This window comes from Jaculus jaculus, chromosome X, assembly GCF_020740685.1.
Source record: "Jaculus jaculus isolate mJacJac1 chromosome X, mJacJac1.mat.Y.cur, whole genome shotgun sequence".
Taxonomy (NCBI): Eukaryota; Metazoa; Chordata; class Mammalia; order Rodentia; family Dipodidae; genus Jaculus; species Jaculus jaculus.
The window spans coordinates 105669907-105695822 of record NC_059125.1 but is presented as its reverse complement, the minus strand read 5'-3'; the positions used below and the strand labels follow the sequence as shown (position 1 = coordinate 105695822).

General features: G+C 38.8%; 1 protein-coding gene across 2 annotated transcripts in view; it reads left to right on the top strand.

Moving 5' to 3' along the window:
- Window positions 1-25916, top strand: part of Trpc5 (transient receptor potential cation channel subfamily C member 5) — a 332438-nt gene that overhangs the window by 131849 nt on the left and 174673 nt on the right. For both annotated transcript variants that reach the window (XM_045140960.1, XM_045140959.1), the window contains exon 2: window positions 13947-14345. In XM_045140960.1, coding sequence (XP_044996895.1) covers window positions 13968-14345 — 378 coding nt within the window. In that variant the 5' untranslated portion in view covers window positions 13947-13967. The remainder of the gene's footprint in view (window positions 1-13946; window positions 14346-25916) is intronic.

The following is a 25916-nucleotide window of genomic DNA, read 5'->3' as shown; positions in this document are numbered from 1 at the left end:
AAATACTCCCTTGAACATCAGAGACAAGAATGAAAGCACTATATATCTATAGCCATAAAATTACATTATACAAATGAAAGTACAGAAATTTAACACATAAGATGTATATTTGGGGGCTGGAGAGCTGGCTGAGCAGTTAAGCGCTTGCCTGTGAAGCCTAAGGACTCCCGATCGAGGCTCGATTCCCCAGGACCCATGTAAGCCAGATGCACAAGGGGGCGCACGCGTCTGGAGTTCGTTTGCAGAGGCTGGAAGCCCTGGCCAGCCCATTCTCTCTCTCTCTGCCTGCCTCTCTCTCTGTCACTCTCAAATAAGTAAAAATGAATATGACCCTTTAAAAAAAAAAGATGTATATTTGTCCTTAAAAATTGAAACAAAATAGGTTGATATTGTATATATGTAAGTACAATGATTGAGATGGGGAGGTAATATGATGTAGAATGGAAATTCAAAGGGGAAAGTGTCAGGGGGGAGGGAGGGAATTACCATGGGATAATTTTTTATAATCATGGAAAATGTTAATAAAAATTTAAAAATTAAAAAAATTGAAACGATTCCTTTATTATAGATACTTTAGAAGTGAAATAGAGGTCATCCATTACTGACCAACAGAACTTTCTGCAGTGTCAAAATGCTCTATACCTGTAGTGTCTAATATAGTAGCTATGAACGATTTGTGGCTATAAATTTATTGTGGTGCTACTGAGGAATTGCATTTATTTTATTTCATTTTGATTCATTTAAATGTAGTTAGTTGCATATTATCATTGGCTACTGAAGTGGCCCTTTTCTACCCTATGTAGAAAAATTTTCCCCAGCAAAACAGGGATTGCCATTCTGCTGACTCATAGCCATATCCACTCCCAACAGCTGTGTAACCATTTATAATGATGGCAAGTCAATCCTGAATGCATGTTAGATTCACTGGGGAAGCCTGGGTGATCCAGGAATGAGTATTTTTAACAGCTTCTCAAATATTTCTAATGTGCCACCGAGACAGAAAACCTTGGATCAAAATACTGATGACTTTTAATTTTGTATCTCTGGTTCTCAACACCGTTCCAAATGCTAATTACATCTCTCCTCATGTCCCAACAAAAATCTCAAAAACCAACACACCTAAATATGATGCATTTATCTTTCATTTTTCTCACCCAGAACCTTCAAATTATAGAAATTAGACTTCTGCAGTTTTGATATTTGTATTCTATATGTATTCTTTGTTGCCAAAACCTTCATTACTGCCTGATTTTTGTGTCAAATTGACTTTTGTAGTATATAATTTGAATTAACTTCTCATTTCTTTTTCTATATATTTTTAGTTATTTTCTTAATGGTTATCCTGAAAATTACAATTAGTATTGTTGCACTTCTTGAATGTATAGATTCACATAAGTCATCAAATTTTGGAAGTTACAGGCTATTGTTTCTTCAAATATAAGTTGTGCTCCCTTTCCTATCGCACTTCATTCTCACCTCACTGGGATTCCCATTGTGCTTCTCTTGGGATGTTTGATAGTGTCTCACACATCGCTGAGACAGTTTATTTCTCTTCATTCTTTTTACTTTCTGCTCTAAAGACTTAATATATCTTCAAATGGTATGTCTTCAAGTTCATTGATTCTTTCATGCACCATCTCAAATAAGCTGTTAAGTATTTTGTAAAAACTGCTGAGGAAGTTACTCATATTCTGAGACTACTGCAGGAACAAGCAACAAATTAAAGACAATCTTCTGAACAAATTCCTCATTTTCACCCAGGTATGAATGTATATATAATATTCTGTTCCAGTCAAATCCTGACCATATATTTATTAAATATTATATATCACATATTATGTCATATGTATGTTCATACATATATATGAATGTTCATATATATATATATATATATATATATATATATATATATATATATGACAATTACAGGGCTGGAGGGAGGAGTCACTGCTTAAAATATGCTTGCTTGCAAAGCCTGATGGCCTAGGTTCAATACCTCAGTACCCTCATAAATTAGCCAGATGTATAATGTACATAATACTTCTGGAAGCAATTTGCAATGGCAGGAGGTCCTGGCATGCCCATTCCATCTCTCTTAAATTATACATACATATATATATATATATATATACACATACACAGTATACAATCACAAATTCTTTATCAAAATATCCGGGTTGCCTTTTGTTGCAAACTACACTAAGAATGTGAATCATTCTGCTCATGGTCATCTACAGAACAGGCCATAACAGATAGCTTACTAAAAATGCCACAAAACTCTTGCAAAAGTTAGTAACTTTTTTCCTTCATCCAGAGTTATGCTCTTTGTTATGATGTTATGATGATTTCAGAACCCAGAGAAAGTTGATTATGATGGTTTCCACTAGGCTGACTGATGTTTAAGTGGATGGCTAGGTTTTCTGAAGTCTCTACCATTTTTTATCGTATCCTTATTTTATCTTACTTATAAAAGTTATACTCTAATACTGGGAGGTTATATATTTTAGATAGAGTCTATTCAGTAACATGCATATCTATTCTCTTTGGTCTTGTTTTATAACATTAAATAAGTTATTTTACATGGGTAACATTCCTTCTTAAAGGTAGTCCTGGGCTGGAGAGTTGGCTTAGCGGTTAAGCGCTTGCCTGTGAAGCCTAAGGACCCCGGTTCGAGGCTCGGTTCCCCAGGTCCCACATTAGCCAGATGCACAAGGGGGCGCACGCGTCTGGAGTTCGTTTGCAGTGGCTGGAAGCCCTGGCATGCCCATTCTCTCTCTCTACCTCTATCTGTCTTTCTCTCTGTGTCTGTCACTCTCAAATAAATAAATAAAAAATGGACAAAAATATTTTTTTAAAAAAGGTAGTCCTACATATCCTACATAAAACAATATCCTTAATACGAATTAAATTTCTTTTCATTTAAATTTCTAATTGATAGTGATACTTGCTGGTATAGTTTAAAAACAGATACTTGTAAATTTTCTTGAATTCTATCATCACAAATTCTCATATTTCTAACATATTTCTGAAAAGTTTCTTGGGTATTTTCTTATATAAGTATATTTTATGAATATAAATGTAACTTTGTTTCAGTTAAAATATTTATGTTTCATTTACTTGTCATTAAGTTAGACAGGACCTTAACACTGAATATCAGCAATGGTAGTAGCATCCTTATCTTGTTCTTGATTTTACTGGTAATGGGTTGAGTATTTCACCATTTATTATCATATTTATTATTGATTTGGAGTAGTGGTTTTTGTCTATAATTATTTCACTTCCATTATAATTTTACATAGAGAGCTGGAGAGATGAATCAGTGGATAAAAAGCATTTCATTTGGGCTGGAGATATGGCTTAACAGTTAAGGCGTTTGTCTGCAAAACCTAATAATGCTTATTGGAATATCCAGGTCCCACATATAGCCAGGCACAAAAGTGATGCAAGCGTGCAGCCACATGCACACAAAGGGACACACATGTCTGGAATTCTTTCACAGTGGCTGATAGGCCCTGGCATGCCCATTCTCAGTCTCTCTCTTTCTCTCTCCCTCTTTCTCCCTCTCTCTGTCTCTCTCTCTCAAAAAATAAAATAAAGTGTTTTTTTAAAGAGCATTCCATTCAAGCATGAGGACCTGAATTCATCCCGAGCACTCATATATGCCAGGTGGGCATGGCACCTCATCTGGAATCCCAGTACTTGGGATGTACTGGGAACCCTCAGGCAAAGTTACTAGCTACTCTAGCTGAATTCAAGTGAGAATCCCTGTCTCAAGAAATAAGTTGGATGTTGAATTAATGACCTGACAGCAACTTCTGTTATCTGCCTAGACCTGTTCAATATTGGACCCATTCCACCATGTTGTTGGAAGGCAAAAAATACATCAAAATAGAAGGGAGAGGGCAGGAGAGATGGCTTAGTGGTTAAGGTGCTTGCCTATGAAGCCTAAGGACTCATGTTCAACTTACCAGGTTCCACGTAAGCCAGACTCATACTGACACAAGCATACAATGTCGCACCTGCACACAAGGGGGTGTGCCTGTCTGGAGTTCCATTGCACTGGCTGGAGGCCCTCCCAATTCTAATTCTGTCTCGTGCATTCTGTTGGGCTTACCTCAAAAAAAAAAAATTAGAAGGGAGATAAGTTGGGAAGAAAAAGGAGTTGAGAATAGGGGAGAGGGACTAAAGAAGGCAATGGGAGGGGATTATGATCAAAATACAATATGTAAACATATATGAAAATTGTCAATAAAAAGTTTAAAGTGGAAAGCAATGGAATAAGATGCCCCACAAAACCTCTAATCTCCACACACATATGCAAGCATGTATACACCCATGAACACTACACACATATATATGAAAAACAAAGTTAACTTTGATTTGTAAAGTAAGCAGGTGCTGAATTTCTAACATGTTATTCAGAATTCATAGGGCAATTGTCACAGTTGTAACTGATATATAGTTTGAATTTGGGAGCATCTTTATGAGCTTTGACATCAAATTATTGTATCTCCATAGAATTAATTTGAGTGATGATCATTTTTCCATGATCTGAAATATTTTTACTATCAATTAAATTGGGTGTATTTTTATGTTCTATATACAGCTATAAAGTCATCTGAGCTGAGAGGCTTTTAATTGGTAAATATTTCAGACTCCTTTCATTTCCTTTATGACCACTGTTTGGGTTTTCTATCTCTCTGTGGCTTGATTTTGGTAATTTATATTTTAGAAAATGCTATCATTTTTAATTTCTTCATCTTCTTAAAACAAAAATGAGACTAAAAGTAGATTAACAAAAGGGAGCTTTCATCTTGCATACATAAAAGTCTAGAGGTTGAGCAGGACTCATATATGTTGACTAAATTACTCAAAGAAATTATAAAGGATAATTAATGCCATCCTCAACATGTAGGCTGCATCTCTTTAGTTGGATTTCCTCATAGTCCCAAGATGGTTGCCAAATTTTTGGTGTCACATGCAAATGACAATATTCAGAATCAAAACAACAGAAAGAAGCCCTCTTGTACATCTTATTGGCCAGAAATTACATCAAATACCCAAATCCAATTTCATTACTCTTCAAATAAATATAATTATTAATATGGATTTAACATTGTACTTATAAAGGTCCTGGAGTTAAGAAGAGAGCTCAGTCTGTAAATGCTTAACATGTAAGCATGAGGACCTGTGTTCAATCACCAGTACCCACATAAAATGCTGGACATGGTGGTGCTCACCTATAATCCCAGCTGAAGAGGCATAAGTTATAGAGTACTTAGAGCTCACAGCCACCAACCCTAATTGGTGAGCTCCAAGATAATGGGATACCCAGTCTCAAAGAGGTGGATGATGTACATGTCACGTAAAGTTGTAGTCTGGTCTGTACATGCACATGCACCCATACACATATGAGCCACATACTGATGTGCATAAACGCCACACACCTACAAAAAGGAACAGATTCTGCTTAAGGTGAAGGAGGCACTTATTGCATGAGGACATGACATTAGAGGAGACCATATGTACACATAAAAGATAGGTTCTGCAAACAAAGTATTCCCCTATTGCTATCCCTATCAGTATTCCATGTATTCAATATATATTTATTGAGAACCTATAATATAATGGGTACTGAGAATAGAGTAGGAAACATGACTGGTAAGGTTCTAGCTGATGTGAGTTTATATTTTGGTTGGCAGCACTAAATATTGAAAAAGTAACAATTCAAGTAATGATATTGTCTAGAATTGACCATATGTTATTTGGTTACGATTTCAACATCTACCTCTTTTAATCCATAATAATAACAAATTGTTCAATTGATTTTAAGGCAAATCAAGTCAGGGTATTGAGTGATATGTATGGAGTATTAGAGGCTTCACTGAAGAAATGATATTTGATCTGAAAAATTTATATGATAAGAAAGAAACTAAATAACTTTGGGAAAATATGATAAGCCCCAAACCACAGATGCAAAGGCCCTAAAGTAATCACACATTTGACAGGTTTGAAGGGTAGAAACAACACCAGTATTCTTGTAAATACTGTGTTTTATATACCTATGACTTAGCAATGCTATTCTACTGTGTATAATGTTCATCTTGCATAGCTACCAAGAAAGTTCCCATCTGCCTTAAAGACACAGCACAAATACCTCTTCCTTTGTGATGCTGCAACTTACCTCTCCAAGTAGAATTAGACTGGGGTTTTTTTTTTTTTTAGATTAGCCTCCCTTTCACACACTTGACTTATACAAGAGCTATGTCATTTGTATATGTATGTCTGTGTTTCCTGCTACCAAATAGTACTTGAATGACAAGTACCCATGAAGTAAAACATACAATATCTACTATTGTTGGTGATGCTATATAGTATAGCATTATAGACTCTATCAAACATATAAAAGAATCTACCTGAGCCGGGCGTGGTGGCGCACGCCTTTAATCCCAGCACTCGGGAGGCAGAGGTAGGAGGATCGCCATGAGTTCAAGGTCACCCTGAGATGACAGAGTTAATTCCAGGTCAGCCTGGACCAGAGTGAGACCCTACCTTGAAAAACCAAAAAAAAAAAAAAAAAAAAAAAAGAATCTACCTTCCTTAAAGTAGTTAAGAATGTACTCTTGGGTTGGAGAGATGTCTTAGTGGTTAATGTGCTTGGCTGCAAAGCCAAAGGATCCAGGTTTGATTTCCCAATGCCTACGTAAAGATGGATGCACAAGGTGGCAGATGCATGTGGAGTTTGTTTGCAGTGGGTAGAGGTTCTGGGATGCACATTCTGTCTCTATCTGCCTGTTTCTCTCATCTCTTTCTCTCTCAAATAAATAAGTAAGTAAAATATGTACCCTGGAGTAAAAAAAAAAAAAAAATGGATGCAGAGCCTCACCACACTTAACTAGCTGTATCGCCTTAAAAATGTACTTACCCTGTCATGCTTCATGTTGATAATCAGTAACATATAATAAAATAAAGGCAATGGTCTTGAAGTGCAGGTTAATGCAAATAGTATGTATTATGCACTTAGTGCACATAATGTTTAGTAGTACTAAACATTAGCTTATGAAAAAGTCAATAAAATTTTACACCATAACCTCAATAATGCATTTCTCAATGAGTGAATGAATCAGTAAGTAAATAAGTACATAAAGTACCCACAATGTAATATCTGTGCTGTTTTGACTATGTCTAGAGCAGTGTGTCACATCAGATCACCATTCTTTAAGAGAAACAAAGGATAGGATCATTAGAAATAGACCATGCAGATGCTCCAAAATGTAGCAGCTATCTATTCAGAAGTCTTGAAGAAACAGGTTAATTCTGGAGGAAGAAAAATGTAGGCAGAGGAAAACGTGCTTTCTGGCATCAAATGTTTGAAGGGTTTCCATAAAAAAACAGAGCTTTTCTTCATATTGCTCTAGTTGGAACAAGGGCCTAAGACTGAAAGTTCTAGGCTTAGGATTTCAGTTTAAAATAGAAAAGGATTTACTCAAAAATGGTACTCACCATGCGGGAGAAAAAGTGATTGGTTTTCCAGCAGTACTCATTAACCAGACTGTCATTAAGAAAGATATCATAGCCAGACGTGGTGGTGCACGCCTCTAATCCTAGCACTCGGGAGGTAGAGGTAGGAGGATTGCTGTGAGTTCGAGGCCACCCTGAGACTCCATAGTGAATTCTAGGTCAGCCTGGGCTAGAGTGAAACCCTACCTCGAAAAACAAAAAAAAAAAAAAAAGAAAGAAAGAAAAAAGAAAAAAAGAAAAGAAAAGAAAGATATCATAAAACAAACAACAACAACAAAAAAAACCTTTCCATTGGGTCCAGATTTATACATGATGACCTGTGGAATGCCTTGTTGATGGACCAGGATATGGACTTATCAGAGAAAGACGTGTTACTATAATCCTAGCACTTAGGAGGCTATGGCAGGAGAACTTTAATAAGTTCAATGCCAGCCTGGGCTAGATACTATGACCTTGTTTCAAAAAATGAAAAAAAAAAAATAAATGAATGAAATGAAATGAAACTAAACAGTCAGAAAAGTAGATTGGAGAAATGGCTCAGTGGACAATGTGCTTTCTGTGCAAGTGACAGTAACTTAATTCAGATCTTCTGACCCCATGTAAAATCTAAAAGCTGTGGAAGGCTTCTCTAATCCCAGCATATCTGTAGTAAAATGGGAGGTGAAGATAGGAGAATTTTCCAGAAAATTCACAGGCCAGCTAGCCTAAAGAACCAAATGGTAAACAATAAGAGACTCTGCTGAAACAAGGTGTAAGGTGAGGACCAACCTTCAAAAGCTGCATGATGTCATCCATATACACACCATGGCACAGACATGCCTGCACTCAAACACATGAACACTCACACCAGGTCAAACACACATATACACATACACACAACAAAAATGTCAGCAAAGTGATAATTAGAAAGGAGCCAATATGTTCTGAAAATCAGGACCCCACAACTTTCCTTTAAGTAATACACACCAGGACCGTGGACCATGCAATTTTCATTGCACTCATTCTTTAGATTTGGCAAAACCTGGAATAGTTACGGATTTAAGCCACTCGGTCATTACTATCAGCTTAGACCATAGTGCTTAGCAAATAGTAGAAATCATTTATTGTATGTATTAATTGTCAGCTATTCATACTTTAATTTGTACAAATTTATAAGATTAAAACTATCTAGCCTTAGAAGGGCCTTAAAACATATACAGTTGAAGAGGTAAGTATGGGTAATTGTGAGAGACCACAGGTTTCACTGTGTAAGCCTTAATCCTTTGGATACAAAGTGCAAGCTATGCACAGGTATCAAGTTCCTCTAGCAGCACTAATTTTGGGTTAGGTGGAAAGCCAGGCCAGCCTTCTCACAGACAACATTATGTGTTGGGCAATAATCTGGGCTGGGATTTGGTAAAGCCACTTTACACTCTGGCCTTTTACCAAGCCCATTGATTCATCTCCTTAAATCACATGATTTAATCTCACAGATGTCACAGATACCATTAGACAAACTCCTCTGGCCAACATCAAAGAAAAGAGCTAACACTATAAGCTCTCTGAGACAGCTGGTTAGAAAATTCTTAATCTTTCATGTTTAGGAGACTCCACTGGCAATGCGGTTTCCTGGCAAAGGGGCATGAAAAACAGGCTGGTTTTGTTTTCTTAAATTAAGAATACACCTTAAGGCTTGGCTTAGATTGATGGCAGCTGACTGCACTCTGCCAAATATGAAAGGAAAAGGTGACAAGAAGGAATCTTCCTGATAACAATCTCTTGCAAGCACCAGAAATTGCCATCATTACTTCCTTATTCCCTGAATAATGACACTTAGAGTAGGAAAATGAATTGCAAGCATATGGATAAGGGATTGTTCTCAGCCTGTAGTGAGGCCAAAGCTGTGAGGGTCAAGTGCCTTCAGCTAGAGGTCAGGAAGAGCACAAGAAATGAAGCAAGTCATCAAACATGTATATGAGCCTACATATCAACAGATAACACAGGAAAGGAATTTTTGTGCCATTCTTCATGCATAGTTTAGAGGTAAGCATGGCTACTTAAAAAAAAAAAATCCCAAGACTAGACACTAAAGCCTCTCCTTTCCCCCACCACATCTGCCCTGTCTTTCTAAATAAAGATATGTCTTTATTTAAAAGGCCACAGCCACTTTTTTAATGGTGGAATTCATGTTAAAGGATGACTAGCTGTTAGCCATGTGACTTTTTTTATTCCTTCCAGGGGTCATTTTGGAGATGCAGTGTCTTAATGCAAAAGAGTAACTCTGTAAAGGCACAATCTCATGCAAAACTCTGGAGATAGTCTTTGCTACAGAAGATTTCTATGATACATCTTATAACACAGCTCACTGAAAGGCAAATAGAGCAGATTAGTGCAAATGTAAGAAAAGCACATCTAGTCTTTGATTTGACTATATGTCATCCAATTATACTTACATCAAGTCTCAGATATCATGAGTTTCATGTTATCTCCCTTTCCAACTTTAACCCATGTAGCCAGCATCTGGCATTTAATGAGAATTTGGTGAATGGCAGCCTTACTACATTCACTGCTCTTATTGTGAGAGGCAGTTGGAGTGATAGTCCTGCCCCAGTACCTGGCACAGTGCCTCGGAAACATTATTCAAACTGTAACAATTATTTTAATATTTTATTGCCCCAGCTCCTGGCATAATGCCTGGAACATAGTAGGACAGTGATAGAATAAGTTTCCTTCATTTTCATCTTTCCCTGGGATATATTTCATCTGTTTCCCTCACAGTATACCTTACTAGGATAGCCATACATCTTCCCTAGCCTAACATCATCAAAAGTGACTATGTAGATTTTTTTCTCTTATGGCCTCTTAAGTGACAAGTGGGAAAATGTTTAAAACCATTTTTCAGATGGGAAAACTGAGGTTATAAACTATGACCCTGGAATTTAACCTCACTTCCAATTCCTGCATCCTATTATAGCATGAAAAATAGCCCCTTCCTGCTTTCCCATCCCTCCTCCAACCAAGGCATGATCAAATCTCACCACCTTTATTCTTGTCCTCTGTAGGGCAGGACTGCCTTTAATTTTTTCACATTTAATTCAGCCCCCAAAGATTGGCTTAACAGTTTCAGGAAAACTTCACTGAGATCTTTAGTCTTTTCTAAGATCACAAAGCCTCAAATTAGTACCACTCATTTACCACTTGGCTCTGCCAGTATTCCTCATTTGTTCTCAACACTGAAATTCCAGTTGACTGAATATCTGTCATGTTCTAGACCTCTGTGAGTGCTGGGAATGCAGAGATCAAAGTACTACTGTCGTAGTAGAAGGAATATAAACGTGGTTAGCGCTATCGATGAAATGTGATTTAAGTAACAGTAGAGAACTGCAAGACTGGCTGGCTTCCTGGAGGCACTGAGTAGGTGGAGGCTTTGCAGAGAAAGGGATGTATGACCACAGTGTTGAAGCACAAAAAGGAGTTTGCTGACAGAGGAGTGAATGGGATGAAGCCACCTGCCTAGAATTTGTGAGCAAGCAACAGCTCAGAACATAGCACAATCTGGTGTAACTCAAGAGGGGACACAGAGAGACAAGGGACTAGAATGGAAGTTGTTTTTTTTTAATTTTTTTTCTTTTATGTTTATTTATTTATTTGAGAGCAGCAGACAGAGAAAGAGGCAGATAGAGAGAAAGAAAGAATGGGCGCGCCAGGGCCTCCAGCCACTGCAAACGAACTCCAGACATGTGCGCCCCCTTGTGCATCTGGCTAACGTGGGACCTGGGGAATCGAGCCTTGAACCGGGATCCTTAGGCTCCACAGGCAAGCGCCTAACTGCTAAGCCATCTCTCCAGCCCAGGAAGTTGGTCTTTTATTCATGTAGTATAAGTATACACCAGGTGCCAGACAAATAGGATCATGATGCAAGTCTTGCCCTTGTGCTTTAAGGCTAATTGCACAGGATGATTACTGCAGAAGACAAAAAGATATATAGGGGGCTGGAGAGATGGCGTAGCGATTAAGCGCTTGCCTGTGAAGCCTAAGAACCCCGGTTCGAGGCTCTGTTCCCCAGGTCCCATGTTAGCCAGATGCACAAGGGGGCGCACGCGTCTGGAGTTCGTTTGCAGAGGCTGGAAGCCCTGGCGCGCCCATTCTCTCTCTCTCCCTCTATCTGTCTTTCTCTCTGTGTCTGTCGCTCTCAAATAAACAAATAAATAATTTTTAAAAAAGATATATAGGTAGAAATTATGACAATCATTAGAAAATAAGAGGACAGAACACAATGGCGAGAGGAATGTGAATGGACTATTTTAGAGAGAGTGATTAATGAGGTCAGCTCTGGGGAAGCAATATTTTGGAGAGGCCCGAAAAATGAAAAGAGCTGAAGAAGAGGGTTCTAGGCAAAGATCAAAGGTTATGGGATAGGAAAAGTTTTGATATATTGTAAGAATTGAAAGAGGCTCCAAAGGGCTGAAGAGTCATGGCACAGGAGTTAAAGAGTGGCTTAAGAAGAGGGTGGAGAGGTTAGCAAGAGCCAAGACCTTGCAGACCTCATTAAACAATGTTGATTTCAGCACAAGAACAGCAGAAGTAAGGAAGGACAATGAAATGGGATCAGTCTGTGCCTCAGGAGATAACTTGGAGGCAGGATAGAAAGTGGTCTGGATGGGAAAGGATAGAATCAAGATGATCAGTCAATTTCAAGATGTGGCAGTGGTGCAAGTAAAAGATAGTGGAGGTAGGATCTCTTCTGCCAAATTCCCACATAGTGATTAGCAGAGTGCTGGGCACACTGGAACCCCTCAATGGGTTTTGTTTATAACAGAAGCCTGGAGGTTGACTGAGTCTCCCTCCAGGGTCTCTCACTATCTCTTCTGCCCTCCCACTTTCTGTAGGCAACATAGAGGCAGAAAGACAATGTGCAGTTAGTATGATGAAAGTCACTTGCTATTTAGTGGCAAATGCTTCTGTAAGTGCTATTTTCCTTTAGCCATTGATGAGTTACTTGAAAGTTGTGAAAGAAAATAGCAATGCTTCTCTGAAGAGCCAAGCAGCACCCTGTTCTCTTGAGAGCTGGACACAAAAGAATTTGTCCTGTAGCCTATTCAGAGCAAGAAGCAACACTCATCTTTAAATGCTAACTTCCCAGAAGATCATAAGTACATGAATTGCAAATGCCACTTGACATAATGTATGCTTCTCCCTCTGCCAAAGTAGGGATGTAATTACCTGAAAGAGTGAGGTAAATGTTTGTGGAAGCTTCATGTCTTCATCTTCTCTTACATCCAGGAGATGAGACAAGGGGCTCTTTATCACATCTCTATTTCCTTTCACGGGCAAAACAGTTCCATAATGAAAAACACTGAAGTCACCCCACCCTAACTGGGCCTCTACTGTGACCTAGAGGATGAGAGGGAACAGCCAATCAGCTAATGGAACTGAGCCTTGCTTTCCCCCTAGAGAGGATCATCATTACTACCTCACTGGGCCAATAGAAGGAATCAATGAGGAATGTGAGTAAATTTGATCGGTAAAATACAAGGCAAGCACACTGTCCTGTGATTTACTCTATGAGAATGAGGGCAAAGACTCTCCCCCCTTTTTCTCCCAGAGAAAGTTTAAACATATTGTAGGAGCTCAGTAAATACGTTTTTACTTTAAGATCAATTCTATTAAGTGTGATCTGGCTTTAGTTCTGGTACAAACAAAACAGGCCATTCACTTCTCAGAATTAAATCAAATCAGTTCTCAGATCTGTTCGTTTCTGAGTTTGAAGTGGTGGCAGGAAGAAATTAGGGATGAGGGGTACATGTTTTTTGTTTTGTTTTGTTTTTGCAGATGGCTTTTGCTTATTAGAGTCAATACCTCTTCTCCAGTGAGCAACAGCAAAAAGCAGGCCTAGAGTTAGCACTAAGACAGTATTTTAATCTAGAATATTTATCTGAGACAGGGAAATTTAATCTTGAAAATTAGCATTGAGTGATTCCAGACAGCAGAAGAGAAGGAAGGGAAAGTCCAACTTGTGCTGTATCCTAGAAGATTTACCTTGTGCCAGTTCCTTTGATGGTGTGTACTTCCTTAAACACTCACAATAGCTTTTCAAGATAGGTGCTGCTTTCCAGAATAAGATGTGGTACACAGTAAGCAGTCACTAAATGATAACTGTTAATAATATTATTAAAATGGATAACCTTGGTAACAAAGGAGGTTCAAATGTTGGAAAAACTTGTCCAAAGTCACAGAACTGGTATTAACTCAGTGTTTGATGACAAGTTTTTCTCACCCAAAATCCTGAGCTTTTGCTGTCATGCCCCTTGGCAAGAGAAAAATAATATCATTTAAAACATTTCCAGATTTCTCTACCCATTAGAAAAGCTACCCTCGATAAGTAGCCATTTGAAATTTTGCGGTAACTAAATATCTCATTGTTCTCCCTCTCTCTCCTCACTTAGCTTTCTAAATTGCTATGAGCCATGGCCCAGCTGTACTACAAGAAGGTCAATTACTCGCCATACCGAGACCGCATCCCCCTGCAAATTGTGAGGGCTGAGACGGAGCTGTCTGCAGAAGAGAAGGCCTTCCTCAATGCTGTGGAGAAGGGGGACTATGCCACTGTGAAGCAGGCCCTGCAGGAGGCCGAGATTTACTATAATGTCAACATCAATTGCATGGACCCACTGGGCCGCAGTGCCCTGCTTATCGCCATTGAGAATGAGAATTTGGAGATCATGGAGTTGTTGCTGAACCACAGCGTGTATGTGGGTGATGCATTACTCTATGCCATCCGCAAAGAAGTGGTAGGCGCTGTGGAGCTCCTGCTCAGCTACAGAAAGCCCAGTGGAGAGAAGCAGGTAAGAGAATTCCGGCAGGCTGGGAAATACAGCATTAAGGGACCAGAGTCCTAAGGAGAAATTAGACAGTCTGGAATTGATAAGCTCTATCTCAGAAATTACATTAGCTTTTTCAGGTATCATTCCAGGGTTACCCTGCATGGCCCTAAGCTCAATTGCACAAGCTTTCCTTTTCATGTTAGTAGTTACTCGGATATAGTCAATAATGAACAATTCAAAGATAAATTCTTTATTTCTAGAAAATGCAAATTCTTTCCACTTTCCTTAACCCCACTTCTACTTCGTTTTCTTCTTTCACTCAGTTGTTACATTCTAGAAAAGAAGAGAACAAACGTAGACCTGGGCTTTCTCCTTCCAACAAGCTTCTCTTCTGCAAACAAGAAGATATTAAGTTGAGGGTCATGGTGAAGGTCTCACATATTTTCATATTCTCCAATGCTCTATAGTCATCTCTGAGTCCTAAATCAAATCTTGCCTCCATGGCTAATTTCTAACTCTTGTGCTATGCTTTCTCCTTCTCAATATCTTTCATATACTTTATTTCTTTGCTGGCCCACCTTCCACTTCTATGGCTCAATTCTTACTATCTCTCTCCTAAATGAGTGATATTCAAAGTGTGGCCCCTAGACACACAGCATCCATTTTAGCTGAGAATGTATGAAAAATGAAAGCTGGGACTGGAGAAACGACTCAGTGGTTAAGATATTTGCCTGCAAACCCTAATGACTCGGGTCTGATTCCCCAGTAACCATGTAAAGCCAGATGCACAAAGTGGCGCATGTATCTGGAGTTCATTTGCAGCAGCTGGAGGCCCTGGCTCATGCATTACCTGTCCCTCCTCTGTGTGTGTGTGTGCTTGCAAATAAATATATAAAAATATTTTTAAAAAGCTGAAATCTTAGGTACCCACCACAGGTGTACTAAATCACAAATTCTGGGAAGGAGCCCAACAAGCTGTTCCTTAACAAGCTTTCCAGAAATAGTCAAAGGTGCTCACATTTGAAAACCACTGTCGTAGACTAATGTGAAAATGTTTTCATAGGGCTCCCTGTGTAAAAGGTTGCCCTTCTCTCAAGCCATGCAGAACAATGCAGTTGATCTATCCTTTCTAAATTAGGATAATGAGCCTATCATTCCTGAACATACTTTCACTAACTTCAAAGTCTTATATAAGTGTGTTCTCTGTAATTATGATGAAACACTTGAAGCTGAATACTTTATAAGAGGCATGTTGTGCTCACAGTGTTGGATATGACCAGATGGCCCCATCTGTTCAGCCTCAGATGAAGGCCTCCTTGTCTGAGTCACACATAGAGAAAATGGAATGGGAATTGGCTGCATGGAGAAGGGTCAAACGAGCATGTGCCCTGGCCTTAGTTTATAAAAATTGATAAGGAAAACACTCAGCATCAAATCTGTTTTTATTTGTGTATGTCTACACATGTGTATGTATGTGTATTTGTATAGGTGTGAACATGATACATGGCACATGCATGGCAATCAGAGGACAACCTCAGTATACTGGTGCTATCCTTCTACCTTGTTTGAGCCTGAGTATCTCTTGCTGTTGTTTTGCCACTTAGGAGGCCAGTCTAGCTGGCCTGGAAGCTTTGGAATTCTCCTGACTCTGCTTCCAATTTCTGTAGGTGTATTGAGATTTCAGACATGTATGTCCCTTTGCATCTGGCTTTACATGCATGTTGAGGAACAAACTCAGATAAGCATACTTGTGAAGTGAATGCTTTGAACCACTGAGCCACCACCCTATCCCCTCAACATCAATCTTATGAAATATGGCCAATGCTTGGACTCAGGAAAGTCAATATCTTGACTACTTGTACTGTTAAACAAAAAACAATTGGAAATAGACTAAATGTAGCCCTTGGGAGGCAGAGGTAGGAGGATCACTGTGAGTTCGAGGCCACCCTGAAACTATGTCATGATTTCTAGGTCAGCCTGAGCTACAATGAGACCCTACCTTAAAAAAAAAAAAAAATATATATATATATATATATATATATATATATATATATATGATGTTTACTCCCAAGTTTTTAAAATTGACAGAAAACAGAGTAGAAATTGAGAAATGACAGGTAACATTTCCTTAATTGAAGGGCCTATGTCCCCTCCATCTCCATCAGAATTTAATATGGTCCCATTATGGAAGGGATTTTTGTCTCTCCTCTTTCCTGCTGTATCACATCACCAGAAAAATGCATAAAAAGTCAAAGACCCTTAAATACATATTTATTTAATTAATGAGTAGCATGCAACCAGCACTGTGCTAAGTACCTTAACATGACTTATCTCATCTAATCCTGCAGGCAACTCTGTGAGGAACACATTGCTAGCTTCATTTCCATTTTGACAATGAGAGAAATTGAGCCTCAGGGTGGTTAGATTAGTTTTTCAAGGTCACAGTAAGTATCAGAGCTAGGAGTCAAGCTCCTGAATACCCTCTTATCCACGAGGCCCCAGGTTGTGTAACTGAACTGGGGATAACAAAAATTTGGCAGCAGTAAGAGGTTGCTGAATGCCAAACAACCAAAATTTGCATTCTGTGACTTCAATGCAGCCTGAAAATACAACATGCACACTTGGCACTGTATTCACTAAAAGCCAATTCACAATGCCTCAAACACCTCAGCTCAGATTTAAGCCTGTTGTGCATTGTTAGCTGAAGTGTTTTTACCATACATACAATATTTTTGCTATTATAGAGCCATACTGATTTAATTATGAAAAACAAAGACATTCATATTTTCCTGCCATCATTCCTCAGCCTGTGAGTATCAAATTAGTATGTCTTGGGTTATGTGTGTATGCATGCATACCTTTGGGGTGTTATATATCTTTAAAATGTTTGACTGGTTGCCTTGAGTTTTACAAAAATCGTTGAATAAATTTTGTCTTAGGATAAGGATAGAGTTTCTAGTAATTTCTAAAATGGCCCCAGACGTACTACTGCCAGTATGTACTGAAAGTGCATATTTAAGTGAAGTAACGTTCTCAGTTTTCACAGTTATAAAGTCAACTGGAGAACTTTGGAGGTGCTTTACATCTTGCAGTACCAAATATACAACCAAGATTTAATTATTTATGTTAAAATAAATAATAAGCATACCTATCTCATTAGTATGGAACTTTCTTTACATCTTTAATAAATGGTAAAATTATATACATATATATCAAATGATTGTTTTAGAATAATTTTCTCAGCACCTTGGAAAGTCCTGAGTGTCCTCAGTAGTCACCACCATCTGAAAAAAGAAGCTTCTCTAACCAAAGCTGTGAAGAGCACTAATCTATGAGCATAAACTTACATATTTGGAAGACAAGTTGATGGGCACAACACATACATTTAGCTCAACAACAGTAGTAGCTTTCCTCTTAGGGCCTAAGACCATCCCAGCCAAAGATTTTTTACTAGAATATTATGTCATTGGTGAAGGAGAAGGGCATAATGCCAACATCCCTCTCTTGGGAGTTCTTTGCCATTCACGATGACTGAGGTAGTTGGAGACATTTGTTTGCAGTGGTAGAGCCATTGTTAAGTTGTACATACTCTGGTAAATTATCCCCTTAATGCCCATACAGGCAACTCTATTTAAACTCAGTGGGTCTCACCCACACACAAAAAGAGAAAGAGACATCAAAGTAGAAGAGGGACTAGCTGGAAAGAAGTAAGGGCTCAAGGGAAAAAGAGTTGGGGTTAAGAGAAGGTAATAAGAGAAGGGATTATGATTAACATACATTGTATACATGTATAATTGTCAATAAATTTTGTTAATGATTTAGTATCAGTGACTGTTTGATCCATATGATTATTTTACATACCTATACACCCGAAGTTGTGTAAAAATCTCTTGGGCTAAAAGGAGTCACAAGTGCAAAAAGTTTAAGAAGGCACCACTGCTTCCCTGGATGTCTAAGTGAATGCTAGGATTCCCCTCACAGAAATTCAGAGACAGTGCAAATTAATGGAAGATGGATGAGTGCTCTGGAAAGAATTGGCCTGAAGGATTTGGATGAATAGCAAAGCAGAGACATGTGTGTTTTCTACTTGGTCCACCTCATCATTCCAGTCAAAGCTGATTTGTTCTGTGTTTCATTACCCAAACCATGCTAAATATCTGAGTTATTTAATGTTAATGTTCATGAAGGCTTTCCCCAGTATCCTGTCCCATGATGACATTGCCCAACTCGATGATTCTGCAGCCCGCTGGCTCTTCCTTTCACTTAACACCAATCATATACCACTTTGGACTATTGGCTAGCATTTCTTGTAGAAATGTGCAGTCTTCTTAAATGTGAGATATAAGCCTAATACCCAACTTCTTCCATACTTACCCCATCCGTAGCGAATCGGTGCCTAGCAAATAACAGTGATATATAAATATCTGCTGACCAACACAAGGAGTTAAGAATATCTCCCAGAAAAGTACATACCTTGCTGTTTAATAAGACCTTTGAGATTTTCATATTCAATCACATTTAGCCTCATAACTGTTTGAAGAAGAAGAAGACAGCATAGGACAGTTTTCAAAAAGGGGCTAGCAGTGCTAACTAAGTTTTGAATGTAGGCCAAGCCATTGTTTGTTGGATACTTTTCCTCTTCTTTCCCTGTGCTATAGCAAATACTGAGGCTATGCAAGTCAGGATGGAAGGCCCTAGGCAAATGCAATCCATGGCATAATGTCTCTTTGGCAATGGCATAACTTAGTTCATAGGAACTAGTCACTCATGATTGTAACATCAAGCATGTGGATCCTGGGTGAAGCTACTTGAAACAGGCTGTCTTTGGTCAGGACTAATTGCAACACACTGCTTGTATAAGCCTTGCTTTGTCCATACTTGGCTATTAGACTGCACATAAAACTCACAAAGCCGTCACCTCCATTCCCAACTCTCTTTGGCAGCTTTCCTCTTTCTCCCCCAGCCCCCCTTCACTGGTTTCTACTAAATTTCATTTTCTTCCATTGATCTGACAAGTGCTGTGGTAAGTCATATGTCAGTAACTGTAACAACAGCTGTCATAGTGCTGGAGCCCTGTCTTTCTGCAAGATAGAAACAAGATTTGTTTCTTGGGAGCAATCAGGGATTTGAGCAAGTGCAGGCCTCCTAAAGGGCCTTGAGTTCAGCTGGACAGACCACTGGCAAGGAAGGCACTCCTTCCATACACTCCTGACAGCTGACATTCTCCACGGAGGATCTACCCTGGTTCCACAGGAGATGAGGCACAGCTGACCTCCACAGGGTTGGAGAAGATAAATGAGTGTGGCCTTCTTCATCTTTATCGGGCAAAAACTTTAGCTTCAGGCTGGCAACAAAACCCCCTGTGCTCCTTCTTGACTCCCTCCCCTTCTTGTTTTCCTCCTCCTCAGGTATATCAAAACTCTTCAATGCCAGGTATGATGACACACACCTTTAATTTTAGCATTGTGAAGGTGGAGATAGGAGGATCAATGTGAGTTTGAGGCCAGCCTGGGACCACAGAGTGAGTTACAGGTCCATCTGGGCTAAAATGAGACCCTACCTCAAAAAAAAAAAAACTACTCTTCAATGAAAAGCAGAGGCCTAGCATAATGGTTATTACTGTCTTCAAGGATAAGTGGTCATATATGGAAACCTGCATTTTCAATAGAGCCAGTGTAAAAGTAAAATAAAAGTAGTGATATTCTAACAGGTATATTTGTTGTGTGAGTGTGTGTGTGTGTGTGTGTGTGTGTGTGTGTGTATGTGTGTGTGTGTTATTACTCTGTCTTACTATATGTTGTTCCTCTACACACCATGGCATATTTATTTAGAGGCAGGTTTTGATATGGAAATTTTGTAATTCCTTGAGGTAAATATTCATTAAAAGTAGTGTCAGAGTTCAAAGTTAGTGAAAAAAAATTAGTGAGTTTCTTACAGCTCTATTGCTTTTCAAGTGCATGCATGCCCCTCTTTTCTCCCCCCTCTATCTGCCTCTCTTTCTCACTTTATCTCTCATGCATGAACCCCTTTTCTCTCTTTTCTATCGCCTTCTTATTCTCTTGGTCCTGTTCTCCTTCTCTGAATTATAATAAAATCTCAGATTTAAAAAGAAAGCATAGAATGGTGATAGCCTATTTCTTAACTACTTTGTTTGCTACCTTCAGGCCATTGGCTGTAGGAGGCATTAGAGGAGTGCTGTCAGTGGGAAAGCAAATCCAACTGCAGTTCAGAGAAGAGAATATCTGTGTATGTACAAAACCAGTTCAGAATCAGTTGTTTTGCTGGTGGGAAACTTGTCATAATGCAGGTTCCTGAGCCTGAATTCATACCTACAGAATCAGAATCTTGATGTTAGGCTGGCAACCATCAGTTGAATAAGTTCACCCCACCAGTCTCTCAGTAAGAGGTCCATGTACTCTGTGTTTATGTACTAGGGCTGAAATTACCAATTGACATTAACTGGATAGCTTAAAACAAGATAAAAGTATCATCTCACTAGACAGGAAACCAGAAATCTAGAATAAAAGTAACCATAAAGCTGATTACTTCTATGTGAAGGATCTGATGGTAGCTTGTAACCCTTTGCTTATATTTATATCATTTCAATCTCTGTCTCTATTGTCAGAGTCCTTTCTTGTCTTTCTTATATGCACATCTAAATTTCTCTCTCTTTTTTCTTATGAAGACACCCATTATCTGATTTAGGACCCACCATAATCTGGATGATCTCATATTTATGTAATTATACCTGAAAAGACCCATTTCCAAAATAAGGTCACACTCACAATTAGTAGGGTTAGAACTTGAACATAGCTTTTGGGGGGTATGCAATTCATCCCTATATACGAGTACATACATGGTCTTCAAACATTTCTAATAGCAGAGACTTTTTCACACTCAGATGCAAAACAATCAGCCCCAATATAGCTATATTATCTAATTTAAATTCAGGTGGGAGCCCAAACCCCCACTTGTACATACACACACATCTCCTTTTCCACTGAGGAACAAGCACACTTTGAAAACCCTATCTATAGAACAGAAGGCAGACTCTAAGTCAGAGTCCATGAAGTAAGTCAGCCTGTAACTAATAGGGTGACCTTAAGTATCTTTATTGCTATAAGAATCATTCTATAGCTCAATTTCATCCTCTGTAAAATGAAACTAACAATACCTAAACCACCTCTCTTAAGGATGAATGAAATATGTCAAACGCTTTTTAGAAAAAAAATGTAAATTTTGGGCCAAGGTCAATGACTGTCATTTTCAGATTTACTCCTTCAGTTGGCCTTAGCCAGGCATAGTGGGTGGAGGGTCCAGCTGGCAAGTGGCCCTAGTCACAAAGCACCACCTGTACAGTATGTGGGAAGGCTGAAGAATGAGCTGGTCCATTCACATATCACCTCCTCCTGTCTGGTCTAGGTGTCAATAATCTTCCTTCTGCTACCAGGGAAGCTGCATGACCTCAAAATCACACTTTCATTTGTCCTGAAATTTAAAGGATTTGAACAACAGGAAGGAAAGGGTTTTGGCCATTGTAGCAGCAGTCCACCCAAGTAATTTTCTTTCTTGGTCACTTACGTCAATGCATGCAGCCAAAAAAAGGTTAGGCCAACTATCTCCCCATGGCCCACCCCTCTGGGCTCTGTCATAATTACTCATTTGTCTGTGGCAGATGGCTCCAAATTAAAATTGGTCTCACAGATGAGCTAGAGAGAATAAATCCCAACAACACTGGTAAGTGTTTGTGTTGAGATTATAGAAAATCAGTAACAGGGCAGTCCACTTACTTCTGCTTCTATCTGGCTCTTGGTCTGAAGGGGAGATTGCACAGTATAGAGAGAGACACTGAGGACCTGCAAAAATGTGACCACAAAATAGAGAGGAGAGCTAAGGAGCTTATAAGTCTCAAACACTCATTATGGGCTCAGAAAGTATAGGTTGTGAATGTTCCTCTGGTATTTATAATCATCCTGCACTGACAGAAAGATATTTGCTTTGCAGTCAGCCATTTATTAGATGTGTTTCCTTGGACAAGTCACTCTCTGCTCTTCAATTTCTTCATCTGTGGCTAGGAATAATAATGGAGCCTACTCTTGAGTTATATAGAGAGTGAAATGAAATAATATGTGTATATTAACTAGAACAGCTCCTGACATGTACAAAAAGTACTCAATGAATGGCAGCTAGTCCTACTTCTATTCCTATTAGTTGAAGTCAGGCTGATATCATCTGCTGGCAAATACCACTTACTACTCAAAAATGTCACTGCACATAGTGGTTTAAGAATTCAAACTGAATGAGCTTGGAAAGGTCATTTAGCCTATTTAAGCATCAGATTCTGTATCTGTATAGTGAGGTTCATGATAGTAACTATACTACAGGTTGCTGTGCAATTTATATGAGACAGTTTGGGTCTAGAGAAATGGCTCATGGTAGAGTACTTATCTAAGTGAGAATTACTTTTAACATTTGGCATAATTTGTAGCCATAGCTTTCAAGGTGTGATACCCACATTATGAAGACTCATACAAAATATTATCAATATTATAATTAACTATGATATTTAAACTGCTCAATGTTAGAATATGGAGAATTTAGTCAATTACTTAAATAATATTTACATCTTATTTCCTTTAATTCTTATTCCAAAATTCAAACTCTAAGCCAAAACAATGGTCTGTGTCAATCAAGTCAAGAAAATAAATTAGCCAGGACTGATTTGGAGAAAGAACAGAATGAATTTGCAACATACTGGCCAAATGAATGAACTGACTTGCACATCTTGTGTATATGTGCTGAGTTTCAATAGATGTGGGCTACCTCAGTCACAGAGTGGAATGGTTGAGAATATAATTTGTTCTGAAGTGATATGATCAAGATTACTTAGGTTAATCTGAAATAACACAAATGTCTCTAATTTCCCAAAGTACTCTATAGTCTTTCTTTTTTTAATGAGACACACAGAGAATTGACATGCCAGTGCTTGTAGCCATTGTAATCGTACTCCAGACACATGTGCCACCTTGTGCACATGTGTGACCTTGTGTGCTTATGTCACCTTGTGTATCTGTCTTATGTGGGTTCTGCAGAGTTGAACCTGGGTCCTTAGGCGTTGCAGCAAGCACATTGTGGTGTATGGACTCAGGTGTCCCCCACAAACTTAGGTGTTCTGAATGTTAGGTTGCCAGCTGATGGAGATTTGGGAATTAACCACTCATAGAGACAGTGCATTGTTGGGGGCAGCTTATGGGTATTATAGCCAGTGTCCTCTTGTCAGTGTTTAGCACATCCTTCTGTTCCTATTGTTTACCTTCTGTTGGCCATGGGGTGATGTCCACCCTCTGCTCATGCCATAATTTTCCCCTGCCATCATGGACCTTCCCCTCAAGCCTGTAAGCCAAAATAAACCTCCTTTTTCCCACAAGCTTCTCTTGGTTGGGTGATTTCTATGATCAATGCAAACCTGACTGCCACACACATTAACCACTAAGCCATCGCTCCAGCCCCTCTTTACACATTTCATACATGCTATGAGGACATCAGATGTAATAATAACTGTAAGTGTCTATCTAGAGCAATTCATTCATGACAGAATTTTGGCAGATGATTAATACTATTCAGTACCATTTTTTGTTTTTTTTTTAAATTGACAATTTCCATAAATATAGACAACATATCATGATCATGATCCTCTCCCACAACCTGCTTTTCTCCATCCAAATCTCCCCTCCATTGAATTCTTTTTTCTTTCCAATTATCCTCTCTTCTATTTTGATGTCATCATTTTTTCTTCCTATTATGCAAGTCTTATATAGGAAGTCAGCCTCTGTGAGTTTATGAATATCAAAGCCACTTTTTGTCTGGAAAACAGCATTATAAGCAGCCCTCCCCTTCATTTGGCTCTTACATTCTTTCTATCACTCTTCCACAATGGTCCTTGAGCCTTGGAGTGTGTGATACAGATGTCTCATGTAGTGCTGAACACTCCACTATCACTTCTTACTGCTATGGTGAGCTTTGAGTCACCCCAGTGGTCACTGCCATCTGAAAGAGAAACTTCTCTAACCAAAACTAAGAGTAGCATTAATATAGGGGCATAAACATAAGTGTTTAGAGGGCAGGTTGGTGGGCATAATACACACATTTAGCCAAATAGCAGTAGTCTTTTTCCCTGTTTGGGCTTATGACCTCCCCAGACATAGGTTTTGACTAGGTTTATAGTACCAACGATGAATTATCTCACATGAAATAGACCTCCAGTCCAATCAGAGAGCCATTGGTTTTCCCCACAACAAACATGCTACAATTGTACCAGTTGGTACATTTGGCCTGGCTGGCCAGCCCTAAAGCTTGCAGGATCCACTATTGGTTAAGACTGTTACTGACTTTTCTGTCCCAAATGACTCTGTGTTTCATAGCTATTTCCAGCACTACTAGTTTGTTTTTTTTTAAGTATCTCTCACTAACTGGATGTATATCATTAATGACCTCAAATAAGTCACAGTCTAGTGAAAAGAACTAATATACACATATTGTACAGCCAGATCAACTTTCTTAAGTAGCCAAGGGACACAAAGGACTTAGTAGATATTGATAGTTGTCTCTCAGAAGGAAAAAATGTATTAGAATAATCTTGATCTTAAGTAGACTGAGAAACAAATGATCATAAATGTTGGCAGGGATATGGAAAAAAGGGAACCCTTCTACACTGCTGGTGGGAATGCAATCTGGTCCAGCCATTGTGGAAAACAGTGTGGAGGTTCCTAAAACAGCTAAAGATTGATCTACCATATGACCCAGCTATAGCACTCCTAGGCATATATCCAAAGGACTCATCTCATTTCCTTAGAAGTACGTGCTCAACCATGTTTATTGCTGCTCAATTTATAATAGCTGGGAAATGGAACCAGCCTAGATGTCCCTCAACTGATGAGTGGATAATGAAGATGTGGCACATTTATACAATGGAGTTCTACTCAGCGGTAAAGAAAAATGAAGTTATGAAATTTGCAGAAAAATGGATGGACCTGGAAAGGATTATACTAAGTGAGGTAACCCAGGCCCAGAAAGCCAAGCGCCTCATATGTGGATCCTAGCTACAGATGATAGGGCTTCTGCGTGAGAATGAAAATACTTAGTAGCAGAGGCCAGTAAGTTAAAAAGGAGACATAAAGGGAAGAGAAAGGAAGGGAGGAGGATACTTAATAGGTTGATATTGTATATATGTAATTACAATGATTGTAATGGGGAGGTAATATGATGGAGAATGGAATTTCAAATGGGAAAGTATGGGGGTGGGGAGGGAGGGAATTACCATGGGATATATTTTATAATCATGGAAAATGTTAATAAAAATTTTAAAAAATTCATGAAACTAAAAAAATTTAAAAAGATCTTTTGTTTAGCCATGACCTTGCCTTCATGGTTACCCTCAATTCAGGGTTTCTTTCCCTGAAACCACATGCTCATGATTGTATATAATGCTAACCCAAGAAAAACACGTCTAGCTAGGAAGTTTCCCATTCTCCTCGATCCTGGAAATGTATGTGTGACCCAAAAGATATGAGCCTTCTCCCTTTACTTCACATA